The sequence below is a fragment of the Scyliorhinus torazame genome, chromosome 6 (genome assembly GCF_047496885.1).
Source record: "Scyliorhinus torazame isolate Kashiwa2021f chromosome 6, sScyTor2.1, whole genome shotgun sequence".
NCBI lineage: Eukaryota > Metazoa > Chordata > Chondrichthyes > Carcharhiniformes > Scyliorhinidae > Scyliorhinus > Scyliorhinus torazame.
In genome coordinates this window covers 18,307,554-18,321,703 of record NC_092712.1, presented here as the reverse complement: position 1 = coordinate 18,321,703, position 14,150 = coordinate 18,307,554, and the positions used below count along the sequence as shown (strand labels likewise).

The following is a 14,150-nucleotide window of genomic DNA, read 5'->3' as shown; positions in this document are numbered from 1 at the left end:
GGCTGGCAGCGCCCGGACCCATCATGCTCCGAAAACACGTGCGGGCGCACAAGTCGGACCCGTTGGTCGAGAGGGTCCATCTTCTCCACTCTAACCCCCAGTACGCCTACGTGGCGTACCCCGACGGCTGACAAGATACAGTCTCCCTACGAGACCTGGCGCCCGTCGGAGCCCCACGCACACCCCAGCCACCAGTCCCACCCTCCCTTCCACCAGGGCACCTTACAGGAGGATCAGTCCTTCCGCCGGCCCAGTCTAGGCCCCCCCCCACCCACCGACGCACCCCGCTGGCACTCCCTTCCCAGGTCAACCGTTTTCCCCACCAGCGCAATCTAGGGGTGTTGAAGCTGCCACAGAGATCGAGGCCACGCTCCCGGAGTCACAGACGCCCGAGCCTCCACCGGAGGCACCAGAGGACGACCAGGCCCACCGATCCACTGCGCCGTGGGTATTCCTGCAAGATACGGACTGCAGTGGTTCAAGAAAACAACACACCACCGCCTTCTCAAAGGAATTGAGGGATAGGAAATAAATGTTACTCTAGTGAAAATCCAACTGGCAAAGGAAGAAGCTGGACGCAGTCTGTCTTCAGCACAAGTTTATTCACAAAACCCAGTATAACACAAATGCAGACTACTTTTCCTTTACACATAGTTCTCCCGCATTGCTGGAAACTGAATCATATCTATATATATGTATATATCCGTGTCTTGACCTTCCTCAGTTAGTACCAGCTGCTCTTATTCACAACTGGAGCATGCATTCAATTCTCACAGTATTTGCAACATTAACAATGAATGCTGACCTAGCCAGCAACAGCCACATCGCACGAATGAATAAATACAATGAATTGGAACACTAATGGTTAATTTGATGGGCTTGCTCGTGTTCTAATGCCAGTGCTTTGCTTTGTGTATTGTAAGGTCACTTAGCATCTTGTAGCTGTGTGAATACTGTTGGTTTCCTCTGACACAGAACAGAAATCCAACCTTGCATATATTTTAGAACTTTATCCTTAATCCTGTTTTTTATTTTTAAACTGAACCTTTCTGCTGAACACACCCTGAAGGTGCGGAGGATTCCGCACCTTTGGGGCGGCCCGACGCCAGAGTGGTTCACGCCGGAGTTGCCATCCCCACCGATTACGGCAGAATCCCGCTCTATGAGTCTGTTGAGACAATGGCTTCCCAAAACAACAGGATTCTCCATTTCAGGGACGGCGCGATTCTCAGTCCTCGTTGCTCTCCCACTTGAGTGAAACGCTGGTGATTAGCGGGAGAGGCCGAAGCGAGAACCGTGCTAGGGACCAAACAGTTTGCGATGCAATCGGCCTGCTCCCGTATGTGAAATCGGGATCTCGCTGTAACGTGGTGAGAAACCAGTTCTCATCACTTAAGCCCGATTTCCGTACAATTAACGGGAGCCACCCCATATCCAACAGCCTCCTGTCATTCAGCAGCCACCCCAGCAAGTGGACACGCTGGCGCCACTTAGTACAGCAGGGGTTCTGGTGTCTGGCATGGGTACGCTCTGCGGCCCCTGTGCTGCGCCCTCCTGTGGAGTCCACTGTGGGTCTCCTCCATTGGTGGGGGGGTGGGCGCAGTGTGCCACCAACTGGCACCATGTTTGGTGGCATGCTTGTGGGCAAGGCCCACAGATGGGGCTCAGCCAGGGGGGTGGACACCTGTTCGGATCGTAGCTGCGGTATGCTGTGGGTCTTTTGTGCACTGCACCATTATGTCTACTTGTCTGGGAGCAGGATGGTTGGGGGCAAGGGTGCAGTGGGCAAGCAGGAGTGGCTTGGCAACAGCCAGTAGTCCTGCAGGGTGGGCTAGCTGAGGGTGTCACTGGCGGGGCATCTGCCCTGTGAGTGGCAGTGTGCCAAGGAGGATGCCGACGCCTACAGTACACGCATACGCCGATTGAGGCGAGCTCCGCGGCTCCCCTACTCCCCCTGCTGTGGGTCAATGCCTCAGATGGGCACACTGGGTTGTGCCAATACCTGGTGAAACATGGGCTGTGCTGGGGCACACCCATCCCATTGATGCGCCGGCTGGAGTCTGTAGGTTCCTGTGGGGGGGGGGGACTCGGTTTTTCAACTTGGAGAGACAATGGTATTGCTGGGTGGAGCCAAGGGATGCAGAGAAACTTTTTTGAAAAGCTTTGGAGAAGAGTTAAAGTCTGATCTGTCTGACACAGAGTCCTCAAATCTCTCAGTAGGATAATTACACAAGTGTAATACTATTTAAAGCAGAGGAGTCTGGTCTGAGGACAAGGAAGAAGCTGAAACACACCGGGTGAACCAACCTTTTGAAGATATTCAGCCAGAGTCTGAAGGGGTTCTAACAGTGGCCAAATCAGTTTTATAAAGCAAGTATTACTCTATGCCATGCTGATTTTAAGATGGATTGAGAACTGTATGTTTATTTTCTTGTAGTTTTGTTTAATGGGGAGTTGAGTAGGGGTGTGCTTTTTTCGCGTGTGGAATTAAAGAGTTTAATATTGCATTCCTAATAAAGTATTGCTTTAAAAATACCAAATCCCTATTTCTTCGTGCAATCACTCCTGGAGCGAATCATTCTTTCAGCACAGTCTTACAAATAAACTATAATATTGGGATTTCAGTCCAGTATTCTAGTCATTGTTGGGGTCTGATCTGTGACCGTAATACTACACATTAAACATGTCAAGCGTGAAGAACTTATAGAACATACAGTGCAGAAGGAGACCATTCGGCCCATCGAGTCTGCACCAACACACTTAAGCCCTCACTTCCACCGTAACCCAATAACCCCTCCTAACCTTTTTTGGACACTGAGGGTAATTTGGACTGTGGGAGGAAACTGGAGCACCCGGAGGAAACCCACGCAGACACGGGGAGAACGTGCAGACTCCGCACAAACAGTGACCCAGCGGGGAATCGAACCTGGGACCCTGGCGCTGTGAAGCCACTTGTGCTACTGTGCTGCCCAAAACTTATAGTGAAGTTTGGAGCTTCGGATGACCAAGAGAAACTGTGACATGACGTTAGGATTACCCTACTGATTGTTCAGTCAAAACCCATGCCCGCAGATCCATTACATTTGTTGAACAGAAGACAACAACTCCGAAGAAATAATAGAATGTTTTTTATTTTAGTAAAGGGCTAAAATGGCAGCCTTCAGAAAAGTATACACCACCTCTATGTTGACTAGCCAAATCAATAATAAAAATAAATTATCAACATATATAGATTTAACTATTCACATGTGATTATGAAATGTTTTACCTCTGCACCCCCACTTCCCCAAGGCGACAGGTGATTTGCAACTTGTCAGTACCATTACCTGTCAATATCACTTAACTGCAGAGGTGATCAACTTAAATAATTTATGACTGGAGTTTAAGTACAGTAGTTCTTTGGAGTGGTTGTTTGGACTGCCTTTTTGGAGTCCTGTGCTGTCCATCTGCATACACACAATTTAAGCTCTGTTCATTGGTGAATTGTTATGAGTCAAGTTAGCTAACATGCAGGTTCCCTAACACCAACTTCACTTGGCATTTTCTCTGTCACATCTTGCTTACCATAAAAGGGAACTCTGGATAGTTGGTCAGGTAGTAACCTGATGCTCCCTGTACACCCATCTCACCGACTGGCAGGAATTTTCCATTCTGAAATCTAAGTTCGGTGGTGGGTGTGGAAGTGAGAGGGATTTCTGCTGCGGGGTAAGGTAGCTGACAACAGCATCTCCAACAGTGCAGCATTCCTCTACTGTGCTCTAATCCCTGACACAGAACAGAGACTGTGGTTGGCACAGTGACTGCTCATATCCGTGGTATAACTGACCTTGCCCTGCACCTCTTTCACCAACTTCCTTCAGTAAGGTCTGAGTCTCATCTTCAGGTGGTTGCAGACTCTCAAATGGAACCCACAAATCTCTAATTCAGCGCTGAGAGTGCTATTACTGAGTCAAGGCTGACACTTTGGGGACACTTTTAACCAAACTCAAGGGCTGGGAAACTCACAGGATCCGGTAGTAACACTGATATCGCACCCTCCCAATATTAACTGTTCATTTCAATGGAGAGTAAAACTGAGTGGAAATAAAACCAACATTGCACCCAATTTGACTGACAGGATAGGTTAAAATGATCCCCATTGGATGGAGTGTAATACCTGGTCAAGTGGGTTTCCCACCCAGCATAACCTTTACATCATCAAAGAGGGGAAACATTTATCCTATCAACCTGAACTGACTTCCTCCAATGGCACCTTCCAAACCCGTGACCTCCACCGCCTGGAGAACAAGGGCAGCAGACACATGGGAACACCACCACCAACAAGTTTCTTTCCACATCACACACCATCCTGATCTGGAAATATAATCGCTGTTCCTTCGTTGTTGCCGGGTCAAAATCCTGCAACTCCCTTATGACACCGCATGGACTGTAGTGGTTCAAGAAGGCAGCTCATCACCACCTTCTCAAAAGGTAATGAAATGAAAATTGCTTATTGTCACAAGTAGGCTTCAAATGAAGTTACTGTGAAAAGCCCCTAGTCGCCACATTCCAGCGCCTGTTCGGGGTAATTAGGGATGGGCAATAAATGCCGGCCTAGACAGCAATGGCTACATTGAACTAATTTTTTGAAACTGCCGACAGGATCTCAGGGAACAACATCCTGACCTGATGATACCGCTCATGCGGTTTTGTATCCAGCTTGTGACCTGCAGTCCCTGCTCACAAACACTTCTGATGCCCTGCAACTGGGACATTGAGGAAAAGAGAAATGTCCAGACTATTGTGAGAAGATTAGGACTATATACCCCATGTCCTTTCTCCCTCTTGCAGCCATGCGCTGTTTTGATGCCATAAGCAGCTATTCTTGATACCCCCATGTCCTTCAGATATTAATACTCATGAACGTAAGATTCTTACTGGCTATACACGTTCCCGATCTTATCAATTTATCCATGTTAAATATCAATCTCCAGCTACCTCAATGTTTGTACCTGTCTGTGTTCAACCATCCACTGACCTCAATCTTTGGCATCCCCAGCAAATTGTGCATCTTTATTTCTATATAAAATAATTTACAGTTGCATGTTGTAAACGTTGATAGCTCAAGCACTAACCTCCAGTCATAAAAGTACAGCACCCTTGTATAGTCACCCATCTCATCAGATGACAGCCTCTTTGACTTTCAGTTATCTTTACACCCCAGTTCTAAAAATATATAAGCTGAGTTAGTCGGTGAAATATTACCCAATAAATTTATTCAACCCACCAGCTTTGTGACCACTGCGCTGCACTGAAGATTAAAAAGAGAACTACACAAATGGACCCAACAGATATGTTTCAGCGTAAGAGCAGGCTTCACTCTATCCAAATTGAATTTGGTCCTCGTAAAGCGACAGTAGGAGTAGGATGGCCCAGCCGACAAGTAATCCCACGTTCTGCAGAAGGAAGAGAATCCAGGGATGTTGGCTCTTTGCTCGCATTAGCTCTGGAAGCTGAAGAAAAAGGGGAAATAAAATCAGAACTGTATTCCAAAACAAGGGGCGAAATTCTCCGTTATCGGCGGAAAGTCCGCCGATCGGCGCAAATCCGACTTGCGTCACGTCGGAAAAATGGGTCGATAATCCGGCCCGAAATGGGCTAGCAGCGACGTAACGGGATCCGCGCTTGCGCAGTGGTTCACGCCGTGCAGCGTCATACGCGCCGCACGGCGTGACGGCTCATAAGGCCGCGCTGCTCCCCCCCACCCGACCGCAACACCCGACTGGATGGCTGGCCGCCGCTCAGCCCCGAGGTTCGAGTCACGCGATGTGGAGGCGCTCCTGGAAGCGGTGGAGCAGAGGAGGGACGCCCTGTATCCCGGACACGGCCGCAGAGTTGCCCCACGCCACAGCCGGCGTCTGTGGAGGGAAGTGGCAGAGGCTGTCACCGCTGTGGCTCTGACACCACGGACAGGCACCCAGTGCCACAAGAAGGTGAACAACCTCGTCAGAGCAGGCAGGGTGAGCCTCCCCATATCCCCCCTCCCCATATCCCCCCTCCCCCATATCCCCCCCTCCCCCATATCCCCCTCCCCATATCCCCCCTCCCCCATATCCCCCTTCCCCCATATCCCCCCTCCCCCATATTCCCCCATATCCCCCTTCCCCCATATCCCCCCTCCCCCATATCCCCCCTCCCCCATATCCCCCCCGCCCCCATATCCCCCCTCCCCCATATCCTCCCTCCCCCATATTCCCCTCCCCCATATCCCCCCTCGCCATATCCTCCCCTCCCCTATATCCCCAAGTGAATCCAGCCTTAACCTCTGCAATGCACGCGCAACTGATGGTGTGCATTCATATACCTGCCTAACAGTGTTGCCTTTTACCCCTGCCACCGCCCCCCCCCCCCCCCCACAGGAGAAGCGTGCACACAACAATAGGGAGCATGTGAGGACTGGAGGAGGCCCCGCTGATGAGAGGCCACTGACCGAACACCAGGAAAGGGCCCTGGAACTGGCTGGCAGACCTGAGGACCGGGAGGTTGCTGATGCAGAGGTCGGGGGCGTACTAGCAAGTGAGCCACCGACAGCCCATCCCCATATCCCCCCTCCCCTATATCCCCCTCCCCCGTATCACCTTATCACTGCCTGATGTCTAACCATGCATGCTTCATTGTGTATCGCAGGACCAAACGTCCAGGCACCCATCCCCGCAGATGCAGACCGCCCGCAGGATGCCCCTCGGAGACCACAGGAGACGGAGAGACCCGCACCCTCCAGCATGCGACGCCCGCAGGATGCCCCTCGCACACCACGGGAGACGGAGAGACCTGGAGCAACAGGGAGAGGACACCCCCGTCACGTGCGGGAGCGACCACCCAGTGACGAGGGGGGCAGCCACAGGCCCCCGTCACATCCGAGCCAGGACACCACAACCCAGGACACCACTACCCAGGACACCACTACCCAGGACACCACTACCCAGGACACCACTACCCAGGACACCACTACCCGGGACAGCAGTACCCGGGACAGCACTACCCAGGAAGACGAAATACCGGACAGTAACTCAGAATGGATGGGTGGAGACGAACCCCCACCCCAAAGTGCCATGGACTCAGAGTGGGATGAAGAGCACGACACAACGCCACTGCTGTCACCAACACCCTCCACCATCGCAGAAACACTCACCACGGTTGGGCACTTTAGTGATGAGGCGTCTGGTACACTCACTGGTGCGCACAACACAGCCGTACCGGTACAGCAGGTGGAGGTAGGAGCAGCAGAGGGGCCGGGCGGCCGGAGGGCAGCCCAGCCCAAGCGAACATCTGCCACCCAGATGGATCCCGGGTTCCTGGAGTTACCACACCCACACATAGATCCGATGCAACTACCGACCCGGAGACGAGCGAAGAGGATGACGGGCGGCTTGCGGCGGCTGCGGTCGCAGGTGGAGGAGTCCACCCACGTCCAGGAGCTGGGAGTGGTGCCGGTCATGCGTGCCACCCAGGCCGACACCGCACGGGTGGCGTCCGCGGTGGAGGCAATGGGTGCGACGGTGTCAGACATGGGGAACGGTTTGCGAGGCCTGGGGCTTTCCGTGCAGGCGGCGTCTGTGGCCCAGGAAATGGCTGCCCTCTCACAGGAGGCCATGAGCCAGTGCCAGCGCCAGATGGCAGAGGCGCTCAACGCCATAGCCCAGTCTCAGCAGGCCATGGCCCAGTCTCAGCAGGCCATGGCCCAGTCTCTGCAGGCCATGGCCCAGTCTCAGCAGGCCATGGCCCAGTCTCTGCAGGCCATCGCTGAGGGCATCGGCGCCAGTGGCCATGTGCGAGCCGGTGTCGCACTGTCACAGACAGGGTTTGCCAACCCCTGGGCTCCATGGCTGCAAACCTGCAGACCCCTGTCGATACCAGCACGGGCCTCCAGGACTGCAGCGCCAGATGTCTGGGGGGCGTCGGATGGCCAGTCCGTTCGCATCCCCCACCCATGTAGAGGCCTGGGGGCCATCGGGCACCCCGAGGGAGGAGGAGGTGGTGTGGTCCGTCCCAGCTCCCTCTGTAGGGGAGGTCCCGGTACACCGCAACACCTCGGACTCCCCCCCCCCCCCTTCCATCCCAGGTGCATCGGGTGGGCAATGGGCAGGACAGGCTGGCAGCTCGCCATCCCAGTCGCCCGGGCCGCAGCCTGGCCCATCTAGGCCAGGACGCCCCAGGAAACGGCCGCCAAAGGGATCCAGTGTCAGAGGGCAGGAATCACAGGAGTCCACCTCCAGTTCTGCTGTACCGTCTGGGGAACCACGTAGACGTAGTCAAAGGGCCCGTAAGGCCAAACAATTAGACACTGAGTAAGTTGGCACGGTTGCAGGGCACAGATGAGTTTTAGGGGCTAGGGCACGTGCATGAACTCCTTTGGTTATTAAAGTCAATGTTACACCTACAGAAGCTGCCTTTGTGCACTGTCCAAAGTGTGCGGGGGTGTCATGTACGTTGAGCGCAAGTGTGTGTGTGAGGGGTGGTCTTACCTCAGCCCCAGGTGAGTCTGCCCCCTTCCCCCTGGGCCGCCATCAACATCCCCCGGGCAGAGGACGGGACCGTGCGCTGCAGTGTCACAGCCGCATGCAGGGATGGTCCGGGTGGATGGTGGTACTGTGGCCATGGGTCAGACATAGTCCAACGATGTAGAGCCAGGAGCTCACCGCAGGGCGGGTTGTCATCATCCTCCATGGCCTGCGATAGACATGCGTCCACCCGCAACTGTGTGAGCCCGGCCCGTTGTGCCGCAGGTGGATCGGCAATGGGGGGCGGGTGGTGTGCATGCGGGTGGGGTGGGTGGGGTTGGGGAGGGGGGTGAGGGTGCTGGGTGGGTGGATGGGTGGGGGGTGTGGGTGGTCGGCTGTTGCCATGGTGTGCGGTCTGTGGCCATACTACCCGATTCCCACGCCCATCTAGTCAGTGAAGCGGGCGTCTATCAGTCTGTTCCGTGCCCGCTGGGCCAGCCGGTAATGGTGGACAGCCACCCGCCTGTGTGTACCCCATCTGCCCTGACCATTACCCCCATCCCCCTCATCTGGGGAGGACTGCGCCTCTTCCTGCTGCTCCTCCACTCCGCCCTCCTCTGCCTGCGGCACATCGCCCCTCTGTTGGGCTATGTTGTGCAGGACGCAGCACACCACAATGATGCGGTCGACCCTATCTGACCGATACTGGAGGGCGCCCCCAGAGAGGTCCAGGCACCTGAAACGCACCTTCAGCACGCCAAAGCACCTCTCTATCACTCCCCTTGTCGCTACATGGGCATCATTGTAGCGGTTCTCCGCCTCATTGCGTGGCCTCCGTATAGGCGTCATCAGCCACGATCGCAATGGGTAGCCCCTGTCGCCCAGCAACCAGCCCCTCAGCCGGGGATGGCGTCCCTCGTACATGCCGGGGATGGATGACCGCGACAACACGAATGAGTCGTGTACACTGCCTGGGTGACGGGCGCAGATGTGCAGGATCATCATGCGGTGGTCGCAGACCACCTGTACGTTCATCGAATAGGTCCCCTTCCTATTAGTGAACACGGCCCTGTTATCTGCAGGCGGCCGCACGGCGACGTGCATCCCATCGATCGCGCCCTGGACCATGGGGAACCCGGCCACGGCAGAGAAGCCCACGGCCCGGGCATCTTGGCTGGCCCGGTCCACGGGGAAGCCGATGTAGCGGTGCACCATGGCATATAGGGCATCTGTCACTGCCCGGATGCACCGGTGCACCGATGTCTGCGATATGCCGGACAGGTCCCCACTCGGTGCCTGGAATGACCCCGTTGCATAAAAGTTCAGGGCCACCGTAACCTTGACGGACACGGGGAGAGGGTGTCCCCCGCCAGTGCCACGCGGTGACAGGTGTGCCAGCAGGTGGCAGATGTGTCCCACGGTTTCCCGCCTCATCCGGAGTCTCCTCCTGTATTCCCGGTCCGTGAGGTCCTGGTATGACTGCCGGGGCTGGTACACACGGGGCGCCCTCGGGTGCCTCCGTTGCCGTGGGGCCGCGACGTCCTCCTCCCCCTCCTGTCGGTCAGGTGTCCCACCAGCCTGGGAGGCTGCCGCCTGCCCCTCTGCAGCAGCCTGCGCCGCCTCTCTGGCACGCTCCTCCTCCTCCTCCTCCTCCTCATCCAGGGCAACATAGACATGAGCGGCTGCCGCCACGGCGACCGACATCGCTGGATGATCTGAAAACATGGCCTGGTGGGGGGAGGGGAACGACGACATGTCATCATTGCCCATATCCCCTCCTCCCCCCAGCCAGGTGGCATGGACCGCATGGGTCCAACTGTTGGAGGCTGGCACCTGGCCAGGTGGACCAACTCACTTGCCCTCCCATCCCCCTCCCCGGCACGGACCCCCCCCACCCCCCCCCCCCCCCAACCTCCACCCCGGCACGGACCCCCCCATCCCCCTCCCCGGCACGGACCCCCCCCCATCCCCCTCCCCAGCACGGACCCCCCCCCCAACCTCCACCCCGGCACGGACACCCCCTCCAACCTCCACCCCGGCACGGACCCCCCCATCCCCCTCTCCAGCACGGACCCCCCCCCCATCCCCCTCCCCGGCACGGACCCCAACCTCCACCACGGCACGGATCCCCCTCCCCAGCACGGACCCATCCCCTCCCCGGCACGGACCCCGCCCCCAACCTCCACCCCGGCACGGACCCCCCCATCCCCCTCCCAGCACGGACCCCATCCCCCTCCCCGGCACGGACCCCCATCCCCCTCCCCAGCACGGACCCCCCCATCCCCCTCCCCGGCACGGACCCCCCCCCAACCTCCACTCCGGCACGGACCTCCCCATCCCCCTCCCCAGCACGGACCCCCCCCCCAATCCCCCTCCCCGGCACGGACCCCCCCCCCCCCAACCTCCACCCCGGCACGGACCCCCCATCCCCTCCCCAGCACGGACCCCCCCCCCATCCCCCTCCCCAGCACGGAACCCCCCCCAACCTCCACCCCGGCACGGACCCCCCCATCCCCCTCCCCAGCACGGACACCCCCCCTCCCCCTCCCCGGCACGGACCCCCCCCCAACCTCCACCCCGGCACGGACCCCCCCATCCCCCTCCCCAGCACGGATATCCCCCTCCCCGGCACGGACCCCCCCCCCAACCTCCACCCCGGCACGGACCCCCCCCAACCTCCACCCCGGCATGGACCCATCCCCCTCCCCAGCACGGACCCCATCCCCCTCCCCGGCACGGACCCCCCCCCAACCTCCACCCCTGCACGGACCCCCCCATCCCCCTCCCCAGCACGGACCCCCCCCCCATCCCCCTCCCCGGCACGGAACCCCCCCCCAACCTCCACCCCGGCACGGACCCCATCATCCCCCTCCCCAGCACGGACCCCCCCCATCCCCCTCCCCGGCACGAGCCCCCCCCCCAACCTCCACCCCGGCACGGACCCTCCCATCCCCCTCCCCAGCACGGACCCCCCCCATCCCCCTCCCCGGCACAGACCCCCCCCAAACTCCACCCCGGCACCGACCCCCCCATCCCCCTCCCCAGCACGGTCCCATCCCCCTCCCCGGCACGGACCCCCCCCCCCAACATCCACCCCGGCACGGACCCCCCCCCCCCATCCTCCACCCCGGCACGGACCCCCCCCCCCAACCTCCACCCCGGCACGGACCCCCCCATCCCCCTCCCCAGCACGGACCCCCCCCCATCCCACTCCCCGGCACAGTCCCCCCCCCCAACCTCCACCCCGGCACGGACCCCCCCATCCCCCTCCCCAGCACGGACCCCCCATCCCCCTCCCCGGCACGGACCCCCCCCCAACCTCCACCCCGGCACGGACCCCCCATCCCCCTCCCCGGCACGGACCCCCCCTCCCGGCACTCCCCCGGAGCCCAGCCTACTCTAACCCCCACCCCCCCCCCCGCCGCACACACACACACACACAAGCCGAGACACACCTCTCCTCACGCATTCAGACTGCGGCCACGCCATCGCCTGCCCAGAGCCAACCCCCCAGGCCGTCACTCACCTCCACGCTGGTCGGCGTGAACCTGGAGCACAGGGTCACGCCGATGAAAAGGAGGTTTAATTTACGTCGACGTGAACGGTCATCACATCGACGGGACTTCGGCCCATCCGGAAGGGAGAATATCGGCAGGCCGAAAATCGGCTGCCTTGCGCAGACCCGTGACATTCTCCGCGGCAGTGGCGACATTAACGCCCCGCCGACTTTTCTCCCTTCGGAGACTTCGGCAACCGGCGGGGGCGGGATTCACGGCGGCCAACGGCCATTCTCCGACCCTCTGGGGAGTCGGAGAATGACGCCCAAGGTTCTTGTCTCCATGCCTAACATCGTTATATTGTGGATTGCCATAGTTATATTGTGATTGTGGAAAGGGTTGGTTTAAGGGTTGACTATCGTTTCTTCATTCATTGTTCTCGTTTTTATATCTAATAAATATAAATATTTCTTTATCAGTGCATGCACTTTCAGTTCTCACATTTCTTAGTCGCTGTGTCACAATTTTTGTCATGTCATGTAAAGGTAAAGTCGCCATAGTCCCAGATGACCATAGGCTGCTTTCCCCTTTGAGGGGGAGAGCTGAATGGTGGTGATTTAACCTGAGGATCGCCACACCTCAGGCGAGGGGCAAGGTTGAGAGGTAATACTCAAGTGGCACCTGGGTGCCTTATATTGTAACCATTCAAAAGCTGGCAGTGCAGCGCTGGCAACAATAGGTGTCACTGTTGTTCCCCCTCTCTGTCTCCCAGCTGACCATGGCTCCCAGGACAAGGGGCGGGATTCTCACCCCAGGGCCGGGCTGGAGAATCGCCGGGACGGGCGCGAATCGTGCCACGACGCCGGAGAGCGGAGAATCGGCGCCATTGGGGAAAGCAGAACTAGGGGGCATAGCCTCAAAATAAGGGGAAGTAGATTTAGGACTGAGTTTCGGAGGAACTTCTTCACCCAAAGGGTTGTGAATCTCTGGAATATTTGCCCAGTGAAGCAGTTGAGGCTCCTTTAAACATTTTTAAGAAAAAGATAGATACCTTTCTAAAGAATAAAGGGATTCGGGGATATGGTGTACGGGCCGGAGAGTGGAGCTGAGTCCACAAAGATCAGCCATGATCTCATTGAATGGCGGAGCAGGCTCGAGGGACCAGATGGCCTACTCCTGTTCCTAGTTCTTATGTTCTTATGAATGATCTGACGTGAAATTAAGCTATTCAGGCTGCATGGGGTCATTTGTAGTGTATGCTGAATTACCAGATATCGGCTGGGTGAATATTTTAGGTGTACATCCTTAATTACACATCTGTATTCACATTGAAACACGAGCGGCAATAATCAATAGCAAATAAAGATATATTTACCATATCTCCAAGAGCAACGTATAGGAAGAGCCCTGTTGCGACAGTGAATATCCATTGCTGTACTGCCTCATTTGTCGCAACTGCCAATGATATGTAGAGTCCAATAAAGGCGGTCAAGGCACTACCAAAGTTCATCAGAACAGCTTTCTTCATAGAAAGCCCAGAGTGCAACAAAACTGCAAAATCACCTAAAGTACAACGGAGGACAAACTGATTATTGTTGTCAAGGGAAGCCATGAAAGCATGCCTGTGCTTCCCAGAAATTGTTTAGTTTGGTGCACTGTGGTGCAGCAGTGAGTGATGTGGCATCCTGTATTTATGTATACTTGGGCATAACAATATAGTTCAAAAGTCTTTGAATTTTATCACAACAGAACAGTAATAAGCAAGCAGGACCTTGGTGGCATTCCACTTTCAGCAACATTATTGCTGGACATTGTGACAGCTGGTTGGAATGACAGCATCCACTTCTCCCCAAATGAGACTCAAATCTAGCTTAATGGGAAGAGTTGGATGGAATAAAAATTAGTCCCTTTGGTTAAGAAAAACATGGAGGTTCTTTCTGCAGCCCACAATCATACAGATCACGGGGCTGAGTGCTTTTAATCGAAGAAAAGTCCATGACAAAGGAGATGACAAAGAAAGGGAGAAAATAATCAGTTGAGGAGAACCTTTGGAATAGGTCACGCCCAAGGTTTTGGAAACAGGAGACATCCAAGACCTGTAATGTGTAACGGAGGGGCAAAAATACCCTGTACTCTCTCTGAAGCAACTGTACGCTGTTACCCATTGCACTGA

General features: G+C 56.6%; 1 protein-coding gene across 2 annotated transcripts in view; it reads right to left on the bottom strand.

Annotated features, from left to right (window-relative positions):
• Positions 1–3,115: 3,115 nt before the first annotated feature.
• slc39a4 (solute carrier family 39 member 4) overlaps positions 3,116–14,150 on the bottom strand; it is a 61,251-nt gene continuing 50,216 nt past the window's right edge. For both annotated transcript variants that reach the window (XM_072507978.1, XM_072507977.1), the window contains exons 11-12: positions 13,353–13,540; positions 3,116–5,492 (exon numbers count right to left, since the gene is read on the bottom strand). In XM_072507978.1, the coding sequence (XP_072364079.1) occupies positions 5,361–5,492; positions 13,353–13,540 (320 nt within the window). In that variant the 3' untranslated portion in view covers positions 3,116–5,360. The remainder of the gene's footprint in view (positions 5,493–13,352; positions 13,541–14,150) is intronic.